General features: G+C 30.9%; 1 protein-coding gene across 3 annotated transcripts; it reads left to right on the top strand.

The window, feature by feature from the left end:
- The first annotated feature begins 1,265 nt into the window (after positions 1-1,265).
- On the top strand, positions 1,266-19,124 carry LOC132715344 (uncharacterized). Of its 3 annotated transcripts, none has more exons than XM_060698334.1 (2): positions 1,266-1,422; positions 13,622-19,124. In XM_060698334.1, the coding sequence occupies exon 2, from the start codon at positions 13,624-13,626 to the stop codon at positions 15,343-15,345; it is 1,722 nt and encodes a 573-aa protein (XP_060554317.1). In that variant the 5' UTR covers positions 1,266-1,422; positions 13,622-13,623; the 3' UTR covers positions 15,346-19,124. The 3 variants fall into 3 exon arrangements, with proteins under 3 accessions (XP_060554317.1, XP_060554318.1, XP_060554319.1); XM_060698335.1 differs by lacking the exon at positions 1,266-1,422 and adding an exon at positions 11,277-11,411; XM_060698336.1 differs by lacking the exon at positions 1,266-1,422 and adding an exon at positions 12,681-12,821.
- The last annotated feature ends 6,228 nt before the right edge of the window (positions 19,125-25,352 follow it).

Genomic DNA, 25,352 nt, shown 5'->3' with positions numbered 1-25,352 from the left:
AAATAAATCCGTCGCTGTTTTATAATTTTAGTCCATGTACACAACCAGAGTTTATTCAAATTAGCAATATAAGTTTGAATATGCTAATTTTCATATTCAATATAAGGTATATTGCTTTTATAAATAAGTGGTGTAATTCTCCTCCAAACTTAGCAGTCTGAAAAATTCAATGTTACAAACAATCATAATTAGTTTGTTTTTATAGCATGTTTATACATGTTTGGTGACACTACACACATTGATAACATTATTTCATTTATATAAAGGTGACACATAATTGTTTGATAACGTAATTCTTATTATGATTACAGTGTATTGTTTTACAAAACATTATAATGCAATGTTACATATAATAAATACTAAAGTAAAAATAAAACCCATGAATTCAATTGAAGTCGATAATAACTTGACATTGTATTAAGACAGTGTATTAAAGAATATAAATATAATATGAAATAAATATGATATTGTTTGACTTTTAGTTAACATATATCTAATCTAAATTAGATCATTTCTATCTGAAGATAAAACATCACGTGACATTTATAAAACGCTACTTTCAACAATAAATGCAGTAACAGTTTTTTTTTATAATTTATGAAAAGTAATAATTATAAATAACTTAAAAATCTTATTTCAAGAGCAGCGCTTTAAATGGATTTACTGCACTCAGTTTCAAGCGTACAAAATAAATAATAACAGAATATATCGACCATAACTCAAGCCTTAAAATCGTATTCATTTACTTTAAATTTTGATTGACTGGGTGAATTACGGTTTATTTTTGTGCGTAATTAATTACATTATGTACTTACAAAATAGATCAACTATTATTTGAAATCTTATTTATCAATGTTTATGTGTGAATGATTGACGGATTCCTGATAACCGCCATTCAAGACATTAACGGATGTTTCTAAATTCAAGTTTATGTCATTTTCTTTTTAAATGTTAAATTCTGCCCAAACCGGTGCCCGGTGCTAGGGAGGATGAACGGTAGCTTGCACTTACCATAAATGCCTTTTATGGGCACCGTTACACTAACTAGTTACTAGCTTAATGTATTGATCGCAATTAAATTTTAAAATGTTATCAATCAAGAATTAAATTTTTATGGAATTGCTGAACAGTTTTCCACTCTATTCGTAGAATATTGTTTGCAAGATAAATTGATCCCTGATTTAAGTTTTGGAACATGCTATTTATAAACGTATTCAACGAAAGGAAGTTTATTTGTGGTATTCAGCTTGAAGGTCACTGCGTTTCATAACGTTTTGGAAAGATAGATTTTATAATTACTTAATTTTTAAATCTTGAACACTTTGGAGTGGATTTATCTTAAATGAAAGGTTTATATTGTGAACTGTACATATTGGTATGGGCTGGAATTCGGTATGATAGTTAAACCTGACAACGTGTAAGGTAATCAATACTTTAAATTTACACTAAATTTTTTGTTTTATTTTCTTGTTTAAACATGCTTAATAGATAAGCAATTTATTAACATAAGAAGTCGCACATTTCATTAGTCTCGTATGGATGTTGCAAGCTGAACGTTAAAAATGACCTTTCGTGGTTGATGTATGTTCTTTTTGTTTATGCATGTGCATTCCATCGGGTTTAGGGTGTGTGTGATCGACAAAAGGAAATTTGACAATTTACCAAATGACAATTTTTAGTTTGATTAAATAATAAGATAGTTATTGTATGAGTATTGAAGTCTATGGACCTGACTTATGAGATATAACCAAAGTGGGCACATATTCCATTTGTATTTCAACTATTGATAATACAATCAATAGAATTGTGTCACTTGAAATTTCGTAAAATATGCTGTTGAAAAAATGTTTATGTTGGTTAAGGTGATTTAGAATAACGATTTATCTGATGACATAAAATAAAAATATGTTTGTTCGAGAACATTTTATTATATATCTGCTATATAAATAAATATATGTAATATACATAGAGGATATTGAATGAGTGTAGGTTTAATACAAAATTTATTGAACGAGTTGAATAAAATCATATTATGCGAGCCTCTGGCGAGCATAATATTGTTTTATTCAACGAGTTCTATAAATTTAGTGTTGAATCTACACGAATGTAATATTCTATTTATCACATATATAAAATAAGAACGGTAAACTGTTATCAAGAGTCATTTTTCTTTGACGCGCCTATATAATGTAACGCTAACATTAGCGCGCTTTAACGTTATGTTTATAGCATAAAAGACGTGACGTCAAAGTGTTATTACACTAGTGTAATATCGTCTAGTGTAAAATCGTTTTTATTAAATGACTTTATTACACTCCTGCGCCGCGGTTTATGTGATAAGATCATGTATGTCACAATTACCAACCACTTAAGTACATGTATAACTCTTTCTTGGTTTGTTGTTATGTACAGTACTAAACACTATCAATGCAATTATTTATTGTAGTACCGACCATCAATTTTGCACCAATTCACTTAAATCAAGTCATCAAAAGTGAAGAGAAAGTGGGAAATTTTACTGACATTTTATCAAAATTTACCGAAATAAGAAATATTTGGAAATACTCAAGAAATACATACCTCTTAAACGAGAACTTTTATATTTAAAATTTCGTGACATCCAAAATAAAATGGTTGATAGGTAAATTAAACTTCCGTTGATAGAGATGATATAACCAATATCTATGGTGGCTGATTTGTGCCATTCGTGTTTTCGCCCCACGACCCCGCCAAACGAATAGTCGAGAATTAACAAGTTAAAATGGCGGGGGCGCGGAGCGAAAACACGCTAATTTGCGGGGTCGCGTGGCGAAAAGTCGAGATTTTATTGAAAAACCGCGGGGCCGCGAAGTGAAATGTTTATTTTATAGGGCGCTTATTAGCATGCTGTTATTCGCGCCCCGCCAAGTTATTCTTTAAAAACTCGACCTTTCGCTCTGCGCCTCCGCTTATTAGCGTGTTTTCGGTCCGCGGCCACGCCGTTTTTGTAGTTAAAATCTCATCTTTTCGCTCCGCGCCCCCGCGGTTTTATTTATTCTTTGAACCTCGTTCGGCGTCCCCGCTAATTAGCGTGTTTTTGCCCCGCGCCGTTTAATTTCTTATATCTCGCTCCGCGACCCCGCGGGACGAAGAAATAAAACTTCTCCCCGCGGGGTCGGGGGTCAATATTTAAGAATTAAAACGGCGGGGGTTCGGGGCGAAAACACGCTAATTAGCGGGGGCGCAGGGCGAGATTTAAGAAAAAACTTCGCCCCGCGGGGTTGCGGGACGAGATTTAAGAAATAAAACGGCGGGGACGCGGAGCGAAAACACGTTAATCTTCGGGGGCGCCAAACGAGGTTTAATAAATGTATAAAACGGCAGTGGCGCGGAGCGAAAACACTCTTATTAGCGGGGGCGCTGAGCAAAAAGACGAGATTTTAACTACAATAACGGCGGGGGCGAGGAGCGACAAAAACGCTAATTAGCAGGGGCGCGGAGCGAAAAGTCGAGTTTTTAAAGAATTATTTGGCGGGGGCGCGAACAGCAGCACGCTAATTAGCGCCCTATAACAATAAATATTTCGTTTCGCGGCCCCGCGGTTTTTTAAATTAATCTCGACTTTTTGCCCCGCGACCCCGCTAATTAGCGTGTTTTCGCTCCGCACCCCCGCCATTTCAACATGTTAATTCTCGATTTTTCGTTATCGGGGTCGCGGGGCGAAAACGCGAAATGGCACAAATCAGCCACCATAAATATCACACTTTTGTTGTATTTGTCATCAGAACATTGGGTTTTCATGGTAATTTTGTCGTTTAATTTGTTCTTTTTATGCAAATATAAACAAACAAAAAAAATATGAAAATTTATCAGGAATATGTCTTTGCAATTAAAATCTGCATTTATTTTACAGTTTAGTCATATCTTTTGTTTGAACAAATAGTTATTTTCCTACGCTTACAACGCATTAAAACGTTCTCAGCAACGGTAATATGGTATGAAATATTTACATAATAATTATTTATAGTTACAATATCGATGTAATTAAGCGTTAAAATGCTGATAGCAAAGAACATAAAACTAATCGTCATTATTATGGAAATAGGTAAAGGTTATGTTATAGTTACTGTGAACAAATTGAATTTTTAGCTAATCTGTTTATTTTATCTTGATATTAATGTTAATTTAAAAATGAATTATGGGCAAATACCCAACAGGTGTTAGTTTCTGCCAAAATGGCCACTGATGCTAAGTAAAAATATTAAAAAATATAGCACAAGCAATATAAATCAGTGGCTGTTTCATAATTTAGCCAATGTACACAACCAGGGTTTATTCAAATTAGCAATATAAGTTTCATGCTTATTTTCATAGTCAACTTAAGGTATATTGCTTTTATAATTAGCCCTTTATTTCTACTCGAAACTTAGCAGTCTGAACAATTCAATGTTACAAACAATCACAATAAGTTGTTTTTATACCATATTTATACATGTTTGGTGACACTACATACATTGTTTACATTATTTTATTTATATAAAGATGACACATAATTGTTTGATAGCGTATTTCTTATTATTATAATTCAATTAAATAATAATATTGTCTTTATTTTGTATATGTATCAATTTGTAATATATGTTATCATCACTAAAAAGTGGAAATAAAGAGTATATACTTGACAGTATGGTAAATAATATCAATATAATATAATATCAATATAATGGGATATAAATATGATGTTATGTTAACATGAATCGCATCTTAATTATATCATGATATTTTGCTTCTGTCTTATGATCAGACGTCAAGTGACATTTATAAAACGCTTCTTCCAATAATAAATGCGGTAACATTTATCTATAATATATGAAAAATAATTATCGACAAATAACTTAGTCTTATTTCCAGAGCCTCCCTTTTAATTAAGTTTAAAGTCGTAAACAATAATAACACAATATATCGACTATAAGTCAAGTCTTAAAATCTTATTCATTAACTTTAAATTTTGATTGACTGAATGAATTACGGTTTATTTTTGTGTGTTATTAATTACATTATGTACATACAAAATAAAATAACTTTATCTCGCTTTGAAATCTTATATATAACAAAACATAGGGTCACCAAACATGTGCTAATGACTGACGGGTTCATGATAACCGCCATTCAAAACTTAAGCGGATGTTTATTAATTCAAGTTGTTTTTTCATTTTCATTTTAAGTGTTAAATTTTGCTCCAACCGGTACCCGGTGCTAGGACGGTGGACGGTAGCTTGCACTTCCACTCCTGTCTTTGAATGGACACAGTTGAACAGAGTCTGCAACGGTGTTGTTCGTCGTTCTTTAAAGTTTCCATTAAACATGTACATTGATTCATTTTGATTTGATACATAGGAGATTATCAGTTATTTAATTACTTACATAAACAATATCGATCGCAAACAGCTTTACGATTTTATTCATCGAGTTTCAAGTTTTTTATAATTTCTTTAAAAACAGGGCTTTATTCTATGCGTAACTAGTTACTACCTTAATTATAGAGTTAAACTGTTATCAATCGGATATAAAATTTTATTGGCACTGTTGCTCTGTTATCCACTCTATATGTAGACAATTGTTTGCAAGATAAATTGGTCCCGGTTTTTCATTTAGCAGTTTTAAAGTGGATGGTTTACAAGAATTTCATAGTTATATAGAAATATTAGAATTTTATCATTTGGATATTCCTATGAAATATTTCTTAAAGAAGAAATGTTCGATAGTGATTTATTAAGTGATTTATTACATCACAATTATATGAATGATAATAATATTCTGTTCTAGGACACTTTATCATATGCTTTATATAGAAATGTTATATCGGATAATGTATCTCACACATAGTTACCAACAATACCATTATGATATCATTTAATGGGTTGGTAGCATGTATGATAATACTATCAACATAATTATTTATGATATTACAGACCTTCCATAATGGACAAATTAAATGAGTTTTACCAATGGTTTCTTTTTCATCCATTTCATATTATTGTTTTAAATTCCATTGGTAAATTTCAGCAAGAAACAAAAATTATAATTGATATAAAAATATTCTTAATACAATTTAAAAACTTGACCTAACCATGGCATTATCGCAATTGTCAGAATATGTTAAGTACCGCTAATTAAATATTCGGATATCTCAAAGTTTTCCTGTAAGTTATTGTTGTTCTTAAGACATGGGAAATATATACATTGATAAAATTAGGACTAAGACTAGAGAAACAATTCAAAGTTTTGATTTTTTACTTAAAGGTTTGTTTCTTTTACAAACATTTGACATCTTCGGCATCAAGAAGTGTACATAAGAAACCCAATTTATATTCGCGAATACAAATTTTCGCGATTTGCCGATGTCGGACATATTCGCGAATATTAATTTCCGCGTTTTCTTGATTTCCGAATAAAAAATATTCGCGGATTGGAAAGTCCGATGGGGCCGTAAAATCCATTAGCCGGCTATTAATCTTCAATAATTGAGGTCATTATTGGTGTCTTAAATGGGATTAACAATACGCTAGCCTTATATTGTATTGGTAAGTGAATTGTGATCACAATTCAGCAAAACATTTTCTCTATATATGTACATGTACGCATCGTTCGTCTTCATTTCTAAACATGTCGTTAAAAGGGTGGTTGATAAAAAATAAACCCTCAGAATTCAGGGATGTTTCGGCATCGTTTTTGCCTGATCATGATCTGGAAAGCACACCAGAAAAGAAAAAAATGATTAAAGCGGCAAACGTAGCTGTATTTGAAATTTTATCAACAAATCTTCAATCAGGGATCGAACCAACGCCGAGAAAATTATGTTATATGAGTCCTCAATCTAACCAACTGAGCTATGCAGACTGTTAAGTTTGACGGGTAAAAATCGATACTAGTATGAAACCATCTTGTACTTCACTGTTTGTAATTATGTACACCCAATACCCTTTTGTGATGCTCGATAGGTTTATACCACCTTTGTCTTAACAATTCACTCAAACAATTATTTTATAGGATCCAAAAAACAATAGCCTTTTGTGATGCTTGATAGTTTTCCCACTTTTGTCAAACGATTTATTCAAACATTTAAATATGAAGAAACTTAAAACTGACACATATACGGAACGTGGTTGACAATAGGCCTACTAGTATTTCATAAATTGTATTAAAATGTGGATGTTTATTTTGATTGCTATATTGACATAGTGTTCTTTTGATATTTATAAAATAGTAGTAGTTTACTTAGTTTGTGTTTTTATTGCTTTATGGCAATATTCATAACAATTCATTACTTCCTAACAGGTGCCCGTAAAATTCAAATATATCCGGTCAAGTGGCTTTGCATGAACAACGTCTAAAATAAAAATTTCTCTCCAATTTATTCGCGAAATCGTGCGGACTTATTCGCGCAAACAAATATTCGCGCTTCGTGGCCATCCGCGAATAAAGCGAACATTAATTGGTCGCGAATATTCGTTGGGTTACAGTATATTTTTACGTACGAATAAAAAACAACAGAAAAAGTAACAAACACACTTAAACAATTATTTGTGATAACTTGCTTTATAGGAGTGAAAGACAAAATCCATTAAAAGCCTATTTCGTATATATGAATAGCCGTAGACAGTTAAATTAATTAAAATGAAAGTATAAAAATGCAATACTTGTCATATTTAATTTGTTTTGATTGTAACATGCTCTGGTACCCCTCATACACATATTTAGCTTTCAAGAAATAAAGCTCTCCGTAGAGCTTTCTCTATCGATGTCTGACTACAAGTGTAACGAAATTAATCTTATCATCTTTTAAATCATCGTTATCATCTCGAAAGATTGTTCATCATTCATTCCTTATACAATACCGGTAAATTAAGTGCCTCATATTTACGAAAGTAATTACACACTGTATGAAACTAGGCGAGTTATAGAATTCCCTTTTTATATTTTCGTAACATTTTAAAATAAAACGAACATTCTCTCAAAAATATTAGGTATGTGTACATGAATATTATTGTTTCAGTTTCTGTTTAACAATGCACATTTCTACCAATAATTGATCTTAATAGCCTTTTCAGATAATACATAAAACATTATGTATTATGTTACTATAATTATGTGAATAATAATTTTCCAAACATTCCATAGGAATACTGAGCTAAAAAACTGTTTCTTTATTTAATTATTGAATTATTTTTTTTAATAAAAGACGTGCAAACATTAGTTTGTGTGATCCTCAGAAATATGAGAAAATAGCATGCGCGAAATTCATGCTAACATTCATGGAAATTTTAAAAATTGATTTAAAAGTATAATATTGTAAATCAAACAAAGAATGTAACAAATATTGCAAACGGCACCAACAATCCACATAAATTACTTAAAATAGCCCTAACCATTTCTGTCATAGATGGCATTGAATATGAAAATTATCACTTGAATCTTGAATGTCTTTCTTTTAATGAATCCCAAGTTTACCTTTCTTGTAAATCCTGTCTTTGAAATATAATTAAGGCCAGCGTTATGCTTTTATCTAGTTAGTTATAACATTATGCAAAATATCGCAATAGAAAATAAATTGTTAGAAGTCCTAAAATGTGATAGATTAAAAAATAGCCCCTAACATAAATGTTATAAATTTCTAGCTCGGTTTATACTTTTATAATATCATTTGATAGAAAATTCATGAAATTATATCTGAAATGTTTGCAGATTCGATCGAAAAATCCAACTCTCGGATACCTACCCTAGGCAATAACAGTCAAACATCATTATCTCAAAATTCATTGCTTTTATCGACATGAATATTCCGAATACTACATTTAATTAAGAAAATATGGCAGAATGACCCTGCGTATACCGAATCTCTTTATAACAACAGTATATATTTTCCTTAATGTTGAAATAATACCAGCCATGCAAAAACAACTCTTCAAAAACAGTTCATTTGAAGTCTATCTTCAATTAAAAGACAATGCAAAAGAAGAAATGACAACAACACCAATATAATTCATTAATATATTAACATATTAAATGAAGTATGAGATATTCCGTTCATTCAGGTATAATTCCCCTTAGTTTATATCACTTTTTATACAGCTTATGCACAAATGTGCAAATAAGCCTCAGATAGAATGGTATAAAATACACAAGTTATAAATTTCAACATGGACACACATCTAACAGCAAACACTGCGCGGCATTTTTCTCAAATCTATCGAAGAAATAATATATTGTGTGCATTAACCGTATAATCAGTATCGAATTGTCAGGTTTTTAAAATCAAACAATACTTCTCAAATTAATGGGAGATAATTTGAAATGATACAAGTGTCAATATAGGACATGCTATTTATAGACGTGTTCAATCGATAAGCAGTTTACTTAATTTAGCACTTGAAATTTCATTGATCAAATAACGTATCGTCAGGAGATGTAACTAGTCATATATTAGTACTGTCATCTGACCAGTTTGATTAATGAAACATTTTACATCTTGCAATATTATATTTAAAATTTTGTAGAATTTTGTAGCGTATGAGGTATCGATGTTTAATCACAGGCTCTATCATAAGAATACTTTGCTAAATCTTTATTTGCACTATTCTTTATATGGCAATATATGAATAAATTTACAATATGCACATTAGATAAACGGATAAACTAGATGTTTTCATTCGAATGTTGCAAGCACAAAATCAAAAATGTGTAAGTGATTGATGTATGTACTATTCTTAAGGGAATTCCTCTTATTGAATAATGTCTTTTTCACATCCCAACTAGTGAGGTTTTCTTAAATTGAAGTTTTATCATCGGCACAAAAATACGTAATAAGTGTCGGATTGGTTTCAGATTTGGTTCCGTATTCACGAAAAGCATGTTAGATGTACGCAATTTCTTTTTTAATATATAACCTTGCTATTAATAATATTTTCCGAGAAAAGAAAATCACTTATATACACGTGTAAGATCAACATTGCATATTTTCTTGCAAGCTCATAAGAAATTATCTGATTCTTTTTACTATATCAAGAGGTGACCAAAACAAGTTGAAAGACTTACGGCGACAATTTGGTATTATTCAGGTTTAAATTATGGACATATAAATATTTCATCAATGGAATTTGAGTAAATTTAAACAAATAACGATAGGGTTTCTAATAGTTGTTATCAAACACAAAATGTGATGCTCATTTATTTGCTGAAGTCGCAAGAGGTCATGTTAACACGATTGTTCCAAATTTTAGACTTTTTTAGTTTTCCTTGATGTACTGTCGATGTTTTTTTTTATTATGTAACCAATAAATTTTTAATATATGCACCATGTGATTTTCTGATATACATCATTATTTGATTAAATGATATGAATTGAGATAGGTTTTCATATTTGAAGTACAATCTTTCCATATCAAGTTAATATTGTACTCTTTTTAGTGTCATTACTTTGTCAGAGTCCTACAAACTCGCAAGAAGTCATGCGCACTATTTTTTTTTAACTCGGACGATGTCATACAGTGTCGCTGCAAGAAATCATGTGGTCATGGTCCAACACTTTGCCCAGAATTTTAACGCTTTTGTCAAAATGCCTCCTGCGGAGCAACTGGCAAATATATCTTTGTTAATCATACTGGTTTGCTTTACACTCAAAGTGCATATTTCAGGTTTAAATATTTTGTGTCATTGAATGCCAGAACTTACTCAGCACGTTTCCTATCAGTTATTCGCTGTGCTATAATTCCATCAGAAAAAGTCATAATATACATCATTTATTATTTATTTCATTAGAAAACAAAATAACTTACTCTCTTTGCTCAGCTTGCAACACTTGGATGATCACCAATTAATATATAACTTTGCGATTTGACATACTTAATTATTATCATTATTGATAAAGGGAGATAACTTTAGAAAATAATGAGGGACTTAAAATATATAATTTCCCTTGGCAAAAAACCCCCTAGAATTTATATAAGTTTTCGAGGAATGGATGGCCGAAAATTGTAGGTCAGTTTCAAAAAAATATAGATGCGCCGTTATTTGTAAACATACATTTTATTTGGATTTCAAGGAGTTTGAAGCTCAACATCGCAATTGTATGTGCTTTAAATAGGTGCGCCGTTCTTGACCAATTTAATTTTATAATAACGTACCTAATACTTTACTATAAAAAGTTTCAGAATAATGGGAGATAAATCTGAAATGATACACGCGACAAAAGAAACTTAAATTTAGGACATTCTATTTATAAACGTTTTCCGTGAAAGGAAGTTCAGCTTGAAGGTCACTATTTTTCATTAAACTTTTAAAAAGGTAGATTTTATAATTAAGAAAATTTTAATCTTGTAAAGTTTGGAATGGTTTTATTTTGCATGCTGTATAATAGTCATACTTGAAAACAGGTAAGATAAACTATATTTTAAACAAACACTTAATTTTGTAAACAAATATAAATGTATTATTTATACGCGTTTAAACATGCTTAATCGATAAGTAGTTTACCCAAAATTCAATTTATCACGTAACGTATCGTAAGGGGATGTAACTGGACATATCTTGAGACTGTCATTGAAACTGTTAATTAATGAAGCATTTATATCCTGCAATATTATTATTTAAATATTTCACAGAATCCGGAGAATGTATGATGATTGGCTGTTAAATTGACCTTTATCTATAACTAGCTATAACAGTATAATAATTTGCTAAATCTTTCTTTTCACTGTTCTTAACAAATGCTCAAGATACCCTGAAGCTTAACGGATTTATAAATGCTTTGTATCTCATTTGGATGTTGCAAGCTGAACGTTAAAAATTGACAATTTATTTCGTGGTTGATGTATGTTTTTCTTCTTAAGGGAATTCTTCTTATTGTATATGCATGTTTCACATCCAAACCAGCACAGTTTTCTTAAAATCTTAAAATCAAGTTACATCATCGGCACATAACACGAAATGTATATCGGACTGGTTTCAAATTTTTTTTCTATTCACGAAAAGCATGGTAGACGTATGCAATTCATTTTTACTTGCTGTTAATTATATTTTCTGAACTGAAGCGTGTTAACGACATTCGTTTAGATACAATGTATGCTCGAAATGTGATACAAGTGTAATATCAATATTGTTTGTTTTCTTTCAAACTCATAAGCTATTGTCCCTAAATCTTACTTTTTAAATTAAAAGTAAATACATTTCAAGTTTTATCTCATTTTCATTGTCTGAGTCCTACAAACTTGAAAGAAATCATACACATTTATCTATTAAACTCGTAAGAGGTCATTAAGTGTCGTTACAAGAAATCACAAAGTCATAGTCTAACACTTTAATGCCTTTTCTCGAATGCGTCTCTCGGCACTACTGGCAATATATCTTTGTTCACCATACTGATTTGCTTGACGTTTAACGTTTAAATATTTTGTGTCAAATAAATTCAATTTTACACATGCGATACTTATTTGGCATGTTTTCTATCAGTGTTATAATTTCGTCAAAAATAGCAGAATATCATTTGTCATTCACATCATTAGAAAACATAACTACTTATACTTTATCAGAATTCGCGTTTTTTCAGTTTGCAAAATCCGAGTGAAATACAGCTACATTATTATGAATATAACTGAAGGGAGATTATTTTGAAATATAATAAGCGACATTCTGAAATAACTACCCTTGCGCAAAACTAGGGCATGCTATTTATAAACGTTTTTGGACAAGGAAGTGTAATAGATCTAAAGAAAATGTAATTAATTCATTTTAATCGTGGAAAGGTCGGATACTAATATACTTGTTACAAAAAATAATTGCAAAAGGTAAGATTTTTTTCTTTTTCTTAATATTTGTTTCTTTGCGTCTTTACATAAAATATCGATGAAAAAAATGAGGAAATAAATCATACCATGTTCCCTTAATTGTAGATTAGAAGCCTATATTTGTGAGACGCAAAACTAAATTGAAAATTACTTAAAGTAAAGGATATTTGACCCATTGTTTTTGAATTACAGCAATATTGTGATATTACTATGCGATATACAGATTTAGAAAAGTTATAACTTACTTTTGGACGTAGTTGTTTTATTAATAAAGGGAGTCTACCTTGTACTGGAAAGCTGTTCAAATCGTGTAAAATTACGTCCCTTTACTTAAGAAAGGTCATACTAGTGTCACAAGGATCATGACCTTTGAATGTGTTCGTTTGTTATCGAATTATGATCGATGTTCAATCAAGAGTTTAATTGATTAATTAATTGTTGATACCTTAATGAATACGATTAATATCGTTTAATACAACCAATTATGTTTAATCAAATTTTATTGATGGGTACCATTATTAATACATAAGAAATAGAATAATTTGTTTGCAGCGTAAAGCAATTAATATTTTTTCTTTTAATGTCAAATAAGGTCATTAGTCAGATGAGATATTTCTTTTTCATTGGAAAAATAAAATGCTACACAGCGATCGATCACGCAATACACATAAATTGATTTTCGTTTGTGATTAATAAACTTTAAGATGTAATTAAAATTTCGTTATGAGCCAAATTGAATAATATATCCTTTTTAGTAGAAAGGAAAATAATGATAAAAAATTCTATATTTTGTATTCCAGGAATGGCCGTATCAGGACGTAAACAAATAGACCTGCTAGGATCAGTAGCAGCAGGATCAGCAGAAGACTTTGATCACTGTTGTGAGCCATGTCTTACCACAGGTCAACATATAGAAGCTCACGGGTTTTGTGTCACTTGTCAAGAATACCTTTGTAAAAATTGCCACGATGTCCACAGAAAAACCAAAGTCTCACGAAATCATCAAATTTTGCAGCGTTATGATTTTGATAAGATTCAAACTACAAGAAAATCAAACAATGAATGCACTGAAATGTGTCAAGTTCACGAAAAAGAAATAATCAAATTTTATTGTCCATCACACCATGCACTCGTATGTAATGATTGCATAGTTTTAGGACATAGAACATGTAAAGTTGATTACATACCTGAAAAATGCGTAGGTATCGCAGATGGGACGGAATTCGGTGACGTCATGCAAAAACTGGGAGAAAAATTAAAGGAAGCTTCAGAAATTTCGAAGAAGGCTAAAAGCAGTAGAAGCAATATAAATGATTACAGTAAAGAAATCATCAAGGCGATCACTGAATTCCGAAAAGAAATAAACGACCGCCTTGATCTGATGCAAAAAGATGCTTTAAATAATGCCGAGGAAATAAAGTCCAACAACAACAAAATTATTCAGCACGTCCTTGATACATGTGAAAATACGATTTCCGGTATAAAATGCTTGCAATCAAGTCTACATGCAAGCAAATCAAATCATGAAGACGGTCAACTGTACATTGACATGAAGCGGGCAGAATCTACACTAAAATCATATGAATTGAATGACGCAGAACAAACGTTAATGCATACCAATATGCACTACTCATTTCAACGAAATTCTGAACTGGAAACATTGTTCTGTAAGAAAATGGTCTTCGGTGAGAGTGTCAATCATTCTCGTCATGAATCGACAAAAGTTATAAAAGCTGTTGATCGTCTGATTGAGAAAGGAGATATCAATGTTAAAACGTCATCAGATAAGATGACCTGTCATATCACAGGATGTGCAGTACTCAACACAAATAAACTAGTTCTAGCTGATTGGGAAAACAAGAAGGTAAAATTGATATCTATAGAGAACAAACGTGTACAAGAAGAGAAAGCTCTAGACTCAGGGCCATGTGATATTGCTGTAATGTCTCAGGATCTGTTCGCTGTAACAATGCCGTATATCAAAGAAATAGTGGTCATGACAACAGACGACAAGCTATCATGTGTCCGCAGTATTAAAGTGGATAGGCAATGCTATTGTATAGACTTTAATCAGGATTGTCTTTATGTTGCTTGTTTGTCTCCTCCTAGTGTGATTGTACTGAATACACCAGGTGATATCCTGAATAACATCTCTCTGAACTTTCTTTCACCTGACTATATACCGTATATTGCTGTGAGAAAGGATTCCAAACTTCTGTATATCAGTGACTTTGATAACGACAATATAACGAGTGTATCATTACAAGGGAAAGTTACAGCTACATATAAACATACAGATCTTAGTGGACCATGTGGAATGTTGATGTTAGATGACGGGGCATTACTTGTCTGCTGTTATAAAAATGGAACAATTCATAAAGTCAACGGAGACTTGAAGCATGGGAAGATAATGTATAAAGGTGAAGATGGAGACCTTCTTCAATCAATATGCCATAGTTCACGCTATGCTGAGATCTATGTTGGTTGCATTGGAGACCAGTTGAAAGTTTTAAACACACAATGAACACTGCATTCATTTTTCATTGATTTGAAAACGGAAGAGTGCATAAAATCATGTGGTAATTGTTCTTTATTATAGAAAAGGTACAATTATAAAAGAACTTACAGGACTTTAAGACATTTATTCCATTATTACTGTAACATTTAAACTTGTAAATTATGATTCATATCTTGATCAAACTTATATCACATTGATTTCAATGCACTGTAATATAAATGGTTTTATGTTTAACATGTTTAAAATATCTATGGCAAACGATGATATTATTGTTAGCTTGTCAAATTGTTAGCTCTACAAAATGATAATATTTTATGTTAGAAAAGGTTTATTCCTTCGCTAAATGTATTGTATATAATACGGATGAAAGCTTTTATAACCAAGACTGCTATGAGGTCTACATGAGGTAATGTTATATTTTAAATATCTTAAACATGACCAAATATCTTGTCAAATGGCTTTATAAGGAATATTTTTTAAAGCTACAGCACAATTTATTTATTTAAAAAAAACAACTGAACACTGTTTGCACATTTAAAGAAAACTGAAAATTGTTTACATATTAAAGACATTTTCTACAGTTTTATGAAAATTAAATCCTTTCATAGAATTTTCTAAATTTTTTGTATGATTAGTAAAATTTAATGACGAATTCAAAAATAAAAAGAAAAATATATGTTGACGTGTTGGATTTCTTGTAAAATGGCAGTTTCCATGGTAACCGTATATCTCAAAACTGTCAAAATAGCCAAACTGTGTTATAACAAATAGAAAATGTATAAGATAGCTTAATACACACAACAAGCATTGATTTATGCAAAGATAACCTTATCCAATGTTTCTGAATGAAACAAATGATAATCTGAACATATTTCTTTAAAAACTGAGTTTTCCATGTTCCTGAACCGAACAAAAAATGAGAAAAATAAACATGAATTCTGTGAATAATTAAAGATATTGAAAAATTTCTTTCATATGATTTTCTAATTTTGTGTAAAATTTAATGACGAATTCAAAACTGAAAAGAAAAATATATGTTGGCGTGTTGGATTTTTTGAAAAATGGCAGTTTCCATGGTAACCGTATATCTCAAAATTGTCAAAATAGCCAAATTGTGTTAAAAAATGTATAAGACAGCTTATTACACACACAATAAACATAATTTTATACAAAGCTTGCTTTATCTTAGGGTTCTGAATAAAACAAACGATAATTGGAACATATTTCTTTAAAAAATGAGTTTTTCATGCTTTTTAACTAAACAAAAAATGAGAAAAATAAACATGAATTCTGTAAAAAATTAAAGCTATCAAGAAATTTCTTTCATAGAATTTTCTACATTATTGATATATCAAGTAACATTTAATGGTGGATTCAAAAATAGAAATAAAAATATATGTTGACGTGTTAGTTTTTTGTAAACGGGCAGTTTCCATGGTTACCGCATATGCCAACGGTCAAAATTACCACGCTTTCTTAAGAAAGATCAGTGATATACTAAAAGTATTGTCGAATATACAACAAAAACATGTTGTAATAAAAATTTCTTTTTCTTTTGATGTTATATTAGGAAAATGATACTGAATATGTTTTTAAAACATATTTAGGTCCATATTATTTTTTCACTCGACTAACATACCCGAACAGTAAGCAAGTATTCAGAAATTTACAAAGAAAATAATGAAATTCGGAACATTTCTTAGATATTCATTTTGATTTTTATTCAACACTTTTAAAATATATCACTTTAAACTTCTTTGCCCAGTTGTCTGCCAGTAATCAAGTGGCGACGCACTTTCGTCACTATACCACAAGTGGGTGGGGTAACGCGCGCAGAATTATCATCAATGCTGTCGTACTAATGCTAGGAGAAATCCTTTATCTGATATTGTCTAAACGACTTGTTATTCTTTTGAACGGATCTCCTCCTGAACATTTAGAAATATCTATTCTGTATTTTTTACTCATTATTTGCTTATAGCCGAAATTTAAACACTTATCCGAATACTATTCAACTTGACCTTCTTTTTGAAGAGTAATTATCCGTGATTATCTTTCTTGGAAGCGCATAACGATGCGCACAGAAAACTACCGAAAACGTCTTAAACAGTAGTCATGTATATAGATAAAATAAACGTTATGATTACACGTGCGTAGTACTATGTAAATAATATTTTATATTGCTGCAAGCATCACCGATTAGCTTTCTTTACGAAAGAAATAACGTTAAAAGAACAAAATCAAAGTTGTTAAGTGTAAGTATCCTATGTGCTGAACCAATGATCAGGGTATTAAAGATTTTTTTGTATAATGTGATACAATACAGTAGTGCTTATACTTACATGCAAGATATAGCATTTTTAAACCGCTAGTTTGTTGTTATTAAATGTCCGATTTTAAAAATTATTATCAATAGAAAGATGAGATCTTAGCTTTGTCACAGTTTATAATTTAACAAATCTTTTGACACAAAATTATTTAAATTAACTGTTAAACCTACCATATGTCAGACCATTTTACATACGATTTATACAGTGAGAAACGCAACCGGTTATCTTTACTCGAAACGCTACTGATAAGAATAGCTTGTCTTCTGCTAGATCGGTTGCAATTATAACAGCTGCTGAATCGGCTTTCCTGGATAACTTTCCAGTAATTATCAACTTCCGACTACGTATTTATCAAATATTATGATTTAGCTGGATGCCTTACAAGTATAGTAGAAATCCTACTTATATCCACCCGGCATTAGGAGCACCGCGAAATTAGGACCGTTACCCTGTTGAAACCAAAAGAGATCACCCTTTGCCACCAGTAGAGAGCCAGTCCAGCCTGCACACCCATACTAACTAACATTATATTTTTATCATAGAATTTGAAAAATTTATCGGTAAATGAAAGTAAGAATAGTTCAATTCAGAAACTGAACAGTTTAAAAGTCACGTGGTGAATACAAAGTCATTAAGTGTTTTTGCAATAACGTAAGATAAATCGTTATTGATTGGGTCATTAATTGGTTTGACTAATTGATTGGTAAGTGTATATTCAGGCTCACAGACATGTACATAATATTCTGATCAGATATATTTACACACAATTTTTATTTTCATGTCATAAATTCTGATCAGATATATATCACACACAATTTTTATTTTCATGTCATAAATATTATAAGTAGTAAATAGGACATTTTCTAATCATGTCTAGTAGTTGATTTTAACAATTCCTATTGTGAATTGTTTAAGTATAAGTTTCGTTCCGAATAATACGAAAGTAAAGTTAATGATCATATTGAATTGAAAAGTTGCATCCTTGAAATATGTCATGATGTGCTACCGTCATTTAACGCATCCACTAGTTTGCTCTTGAGATTTAAATTTCCAAGTTTTAAAATGTCGTCCGGTATTTTAATTTGATATATAAAATCCTCTGTGGTATACATCAACACATCTGTTTTCTAGCTCTGTCAAAACACTGCTTTTGTCATTTCATAAATCACATTCTTTCTTTTTTCTCATTTTTTCATCTTAATTAGTAACAGGAAAAATCAAAACCATAGTTTTCATGATCACGTGACGTGTTTCCGTGACGATTATTCCAGTCTTTTCCTGTAACAACAGGTCTTGGTAAACGAACAGGTTGGACTTGGGAGATTTCATTTAAAAATGATTGCTTTCTCCAAATCCTTTGCTGGATACTAGGACCTTGGCTTTTGTTTCTGGTAACCTGTAAACACCACTGATTGTTGGCAGATATGACACTTGTTTTTGGCTTTGCTGTTAATAATAATACATTAACAAAAATGTTTAGTAATTGAAATTGATATAAGAATCATGGAATAAACTCAATTTTCATATCATATTATTGTTCTTATTGCTCCCGAGGGAGTATCACTTTTACGGATTTTTGAAACATATCATTAACTTATGGCACTTATTGGTGCAATCAATTTTCATGAAAACTCAAAAATCAACAATACTATCGACAGAATAACAAAGGAACAAAAAAGTTTTTATGGTTTTGATTAATGTATATTCTTTCCTTATTCTATTCAAAGCTATTGATATTGTGGAAATGACGGGATTTTGAAGGGATATAGAATACTAGCCGACCAATCAAAAACAAAGTTACATAAAATAAACATCATGTGTAAATTAAATTATTAAAGTCAGCATACCTTCTTTTTGACAAATAAAAAATTCATATTTTCAGCATTCTAATGAGTATTTACAAGCTTTAGAAAGAACATAAAAATGCTGAAAATAGGCAAACAAGTCATGTGTTTTCCGTCCGCTTGTTAAGGGTTTGTGTGCGCGACGAAAGGAAATTGGACAATTTACCAAATGACAAATTTTAGTTTGGTTAAATATTAAGACAGTAATTGTATGAAGCATCAACGAGTATCGAAGTCTATGGAGCTGACTTATGAGATATAACCAAAGTGGAAAGGTCTGCAATGGGCACATTTTCCATTAGTTCTTCAACTATTGATAAAACAATAGAAATGTGTCACTTGAAATTTCGTTTAATATGCTGTTGGAAAAAATGTTTATGTTGTTCAAGGTGATTTAGAATGACCATTTATATGATGACATATAATAAAAATATGTTTGTTCGAGAACATTTTATTATATATTTGCTATATAAATAAATATATGTAATATAGGATCATGTATGTCACACTTACCAATAACTTAAGTACATGTATAACTCTTTCATGGTTTGTTGTTATGTCCAATACTAAACACTAGTAATATAATTATTCATTGTAGTACAGACGTTCAATTTTACACCAATTCACTTAAATCAAATCATCAAAAGTGAATAGAAAATGGGAAATTTTACCGACATTTTAGCAACATTTTACCGAAATAAGAAGTATAGAGAAATATTCAAGAAATACATACCTTTTAAACGAGAACTTTTATATTTACAAATTCGTGACATCCAAAATAAAATGGTTGCTATGTACATTACACTTCCGGTTGATAGAGATGATATAACGAGTATCACACTTTTGTTGTATTCGTCATCAGAACATAGGGTTTCCATGGTGATTTATGTCGTTTAATTTGTTCTTTGTATGCAAATATAAACAAACAAAAAACCATGAAAAATTTACGAGGAATATGCCTTTGAAATTAATATCTTTATTTTTTTTTACAGTTTGGTCATATCTCTTCTTTGAACAAAATGTTCTTTTCCTACGCTTAAAACGCATTTGAACGTTCTAAGCAACGTTAATATGATAAGATATATTTACATATATAGTTACAATAGCTATGCAATTAAGCATTAAACATGTTGATAGCAAAGAACATAAAAATAATCGTCGTTATTTTGAAAATAACTTAAAGTTATGATACAGTTACTGTGTAAAAATTGAATGTTTGGCTAATCATTTGGGTTTATCTTGATATTTATGTAAAACTCAAATAAACTATGTTCACTTACCGAACAGGTTTTAGTTTCTGTCAAAATGCGAAAAAAAAAATATTAATAAAAATTACATAAGCAATTTAAATCCGGCGGTGATCTATAATTAAGTCCATGTACCCAACCAAAGTTAATTCAAATTAGCAATATAAGTTTCATACTGATTTTCATATTCAATTTAAAGCATATTGTTTTTATAATTAACCGTGTATTACTCCAAGTAAAACTATCTGTCTAGAAAATTAAAAAGTTGTTGTTTTTATATTCCATTTTTATTGAAATAACTAGTTTGGTGACGCTACACATATTGATAACATTATTTCATTTATATAAAGGTGACACGTAATTATTTGATAGCGTAATTCTTATTATTACAACAATGTATTGTTTTACAAAACATTATTATAATAATCAAATAAATACTAAAGTAAAAAATGAATTCATTTACGTTTGTCGACAATAACTTGACAGTGTAGTAAAGAATATAAATATATACTAGTATATGACATAAATATGATTTTGCTTGACTTTTAGTTAACAGATATCTAATCTTAATAAGATCATATGATAAGTTTGTTTCTATCTGAAGATCAAACGTCACGTGATATTTATAAACGATTAAATTTATAATATGTGAAAAAAGAATTAATTATCAATGGCTTAAACGTTTTATTTCTAGAAGATCGCTTTTAATAGATTTACAGCATCTGCAATTAGTTTAAAAGCAAATATAATAATTACAAAATACATCGCCTTTAATTGGAGCTTTAAATTTTAATTGAAAAGATAACTTGCGCTTTATTATTGCGCTTAATGTATAACTAACAAAATAAAACAACTATTATCACATTTTGAAATCTTATATATCAATGTTCATGTGTTAATGGGATGGGCTGAAAGATCCATGATAACCGCGATTCAACACAATAGCGAATGTTTCTTAGTTCAAGTTTTTATCATTTTCATTTTAAATGTTAAATTCTGTCCAAATCGGTGCCCGGTGTTAGGGACGGTGGATGGTAGCTTGCACTTACCATAAATTTATTTTATGACAGAGACTGCAGTGATATAGTGCGGCGTTCTTTAAAGTTTCCATAATATCTATTTATTTTGATTTGATACAAAGTGGTTCATCATCTAACTAACCATATTATTTTTACATCGCGTAATTAGTTACTAACTTAATGTATTGATCGAAATTAAATTTTAAAATGTTATCATTCAAAAATGAAATTTTGATGGAATTGCTGAACAGAATTCCACTCTATACGTAGAATATTGTTTGCAATATAAATTTGATCCGTGTTTAAATCTTTAAAAAAACATATTTAGCAGGGATGGCGTTTTGAAGTAGATTGGTCTACAACGGGCACATTTTCCATTAGAATTTCATATTTGTATGAAAACAATGAAAATGTATAATTTGGATATTCTGATAAATATATCTTGAAAAAGGAATGTTTATTGAGCTTTAAGTGATTAACTATGAACTTTTATATGTTGAATAAAACTATTTTGTTCTAGAACAATTTATTATCTGCTATTTAAAGATATGTTATATCGGATCTTGTATCTCACACTTATCAAAAACATATATAATTAGTTCGTAGTTTGGTAGCAGGTATGATATCAAATATATCAACATAATTATTTACGGCATAAAAGACCTTTCATTATGAACAAATCCACTTTAACGGTTTCTTTGTCATATATTTGACAAATGAATATTGTTTAAAGTTACATTGTAAAATGTAAGCAAATAGTAAATATAGTACTGTTACAGAAAAATATTTCTTAATGCAAGTTTATGATGTTGGACTAAATATGGCATTAGCGTAATTGTTTAATGTTTTAGATGCCGTTAATTGTATCAGAAACAAATATATTTTTACTTCTTTAGAAAGGGAAAGCATGTATTGTATAACGTTTAGATAATGGTTTTACAAAATATTATATACTTGTTACGTGAACAAAAGGCCATAACCATAACTGTAAAATAATTCGTCATAAATTAGCAAATTGTATACAAAGTATTTTGATTTTCATACAAAATACTTATTCACCGAATTATTGACAAAAAAGCAACGAATGCAAAAGATGGTTCAGGAAATTGGCCAATGAGTAAAATTTTGGATATTATGAAAGTGTCCAACATTATAAAACTTTTTTGAAATAAAAATAAAAGTATTTCTAAGGCATAATGATCATTTAATTAAATATTCAGATATCTCAACGTTTCCCTGTAAGTTCTTGTTGTTCTAAAAACATTTGAAACACACACGTTGTTAAGATTAGGACATAGAATAGAAAAATAATTAAAAGCTTTTTAATGTAAGCTCTGTTTCTTACCAAACTTTTTATTTTTACGTTGACAAATTTATCCATACAAAGCATGTTAACAAACTCCACTCAACTTTATTAGGTATCTACGAGGGACGGTCAGAAAATATCCGGACTTTTCATGCTCCCCTCTTTCCACGTGCAGCTATATACACACATTATATATTGGTGAAAATACATTCATTCGCCAATAACGTGGTCAGATTATTTTCAATGATAGTTGTGTATACACAGTATTTTGCCCTCTGATATATGACAGGTGTTTCGTCTATCATCGACTCTTTGTTAGAGGAACAACGCTCTGTAATAAAGTTTCTGGTTGTATAAGGTGAAAAGCCCTGCCACATCTTTCAGAGGCTTAAAAAAGATTTTCTGATAAATGTGTATCACGTTCAACCTTCTACAACTGGGTTTCTCAGTTTCGTGAAGGCAGAACAAGTGTTTGTGACAGGCCTAGGAAATGGCGGCCAGCTGAGGCGGTGACCCCAACAATGGTAGCAAATGTTAAAGCTTTTGTCAACAAAAATCGTAAAGTAACTTTGGAAAAGGTAGCCAACAAGTTTAGCATCGGTAAGGCATCGGCACACAATATTTTACACGAACACCTAGGCATGAGCACGGTAAGTGCCAGGTGGGTGCCTAGACAGCTGTCCGCAGATCAAAAGGCAACCAGAGTAACCAATGCAAAAGAACATTTAAGTCGTTTTAATCGTGAAGGAGATAAGTTTTGAACCGCATTATCACTGGAGATGAGATGTTGGTTTATTATTCCGAACCTGAGACAAAAGCTCCGTCAAAGCAGTGGAAACTAGCTAGTTCCCCACCTCCTAAAAAGTTTAAGCTGTCTCCTTCGGCTGGCAAAGTCATGCTTGTTGCCTTTTGGGATTCACGAGGAATGATACTTACTCATTTCATGCCAAAAGGTCAAACTGTCACCGCCAAGTACTATTCTGAAGTAATTCTGAAAAATCTCAGAGATAAGCTGAATCAAATGTGTCCCAGGTTAGCACAGAAAAATGTCCTCCTTCTTCACGACATTTATTTGTTTCCAGAACTAAAAAAAATGCTTGCTGGAAAGAAATATAAGACCAGGGCGGCTTTGATATTACACAGTACCTAAAACATAGGTCTACGTCATGGTTCACAGCGGGAATACAAAAGCTCCCACGAAGATGGCAAAAGTGCGTAGACGTAGGTGGAGAATATTTTGAAAAAGACTAGAAAGATTTTTTTTAAAAGGTTTTCGACAACGAGTCAAAAGTCCGGATATTTTCTGACTTCCCCTAAATACCATTTGGCCAATACATATGATTAACTTTCATCAGAAATTAAGGGCTCTTTGCAAGCAGCAATACTGAAGTTTCCTTATGTCGTTTTAAAATGTGCAACAAAGTCTTTGGTTTAAGAGCATGTTCGGTTCTTGTAATATCTGAAGATAGTATCGCTTAATGTGAAATAATGTTTGATAAAAGTTGCAAAATGTAAAATTAAAACATAAAAAAGAGATGTTACAGGTACTTACTTGATCAATAAGTAATGTTTTTGAAACTACAAAATACATAAAAAAAATCGAGATATAAAGATAAAAAAGCAAAGATCAGCACCGCATCTGAAAAAAAAGTAAACAAAAATAACATATTTGAGCTGCGTCACGACAAAATCTACATAGTGGGTTTGCGACCAGCATGGATCCAGACCAGCTTGCGCATCTGCGCAGTCTGATCAGGATCCATGCTGTTCGCTTACAAACCCTATTACAAATAGAGAAACTGATAGCGGACAGACTGCGTGAATGCGCAGGCTGGTCTTGATCCATGCTGGTCGCAAACCCACTATGTTGGTTTTGTCGTGACGCGGCTCATTTGTTACGTCGGGCAGATGCACATGTTCTTAAAAGTTAAACATCTTCTAAAGTGGGTGTATATGGGAAAATCTATTAAATCAATGGGAACTAACTTAATGTATGCAAATAGTAAGGTGTCAGACGGACCTGCACGTCTCTGTATTCTGACTTAATATGTTACATTAGTTACCTCGAACATTTTGCTATAAAATTCCGTAAAACTAAATCGATCACAACCAATATCAGTGCATGTCTAGTATTTAAAAACATATATTCAAGTTATTTCAAAATACTATTAGGAATAAAAATGTCATTTGAATAAACAAAAACTCGTGAATATTTTAAGAAGTACAAATTTATTGATTTCCAAACAGATATTCCGTTCATTTTGTAT

The sequence above is a fragment of the Ruditapes philippinarum genome, unplaced genomic scaffold (genome assembly GCF_026571515.1).
Source record: "Ruditapes philippinarum isolate M1 unplaced genomic scaffold, ASM2657151v2 ctg2544_1_1_1_1, whole genome shotgun sequence".
Lineage (NCBI taxonomy): Eukaryota > Metazoa > Mollusca > Bivalvia > Venerida > Veneridae > Ruditapes > Ruditapes philippinarum.
The sequence above is the reverse complement of the archived record's forward strand: the minus strand, read 5'-3'. Positions and strand labels throughout refer to the sequence as shown.

Bases quoted from the DNA above. Each gene is read 5' to 3' on its own strand.
- LOC132715344 (XM_060698334.1), top strand. From the start codon at position 13,624: ATGGCCGTATCAGGACGTAAACAAATAGACCTGCTAGGATCAGTAGCA.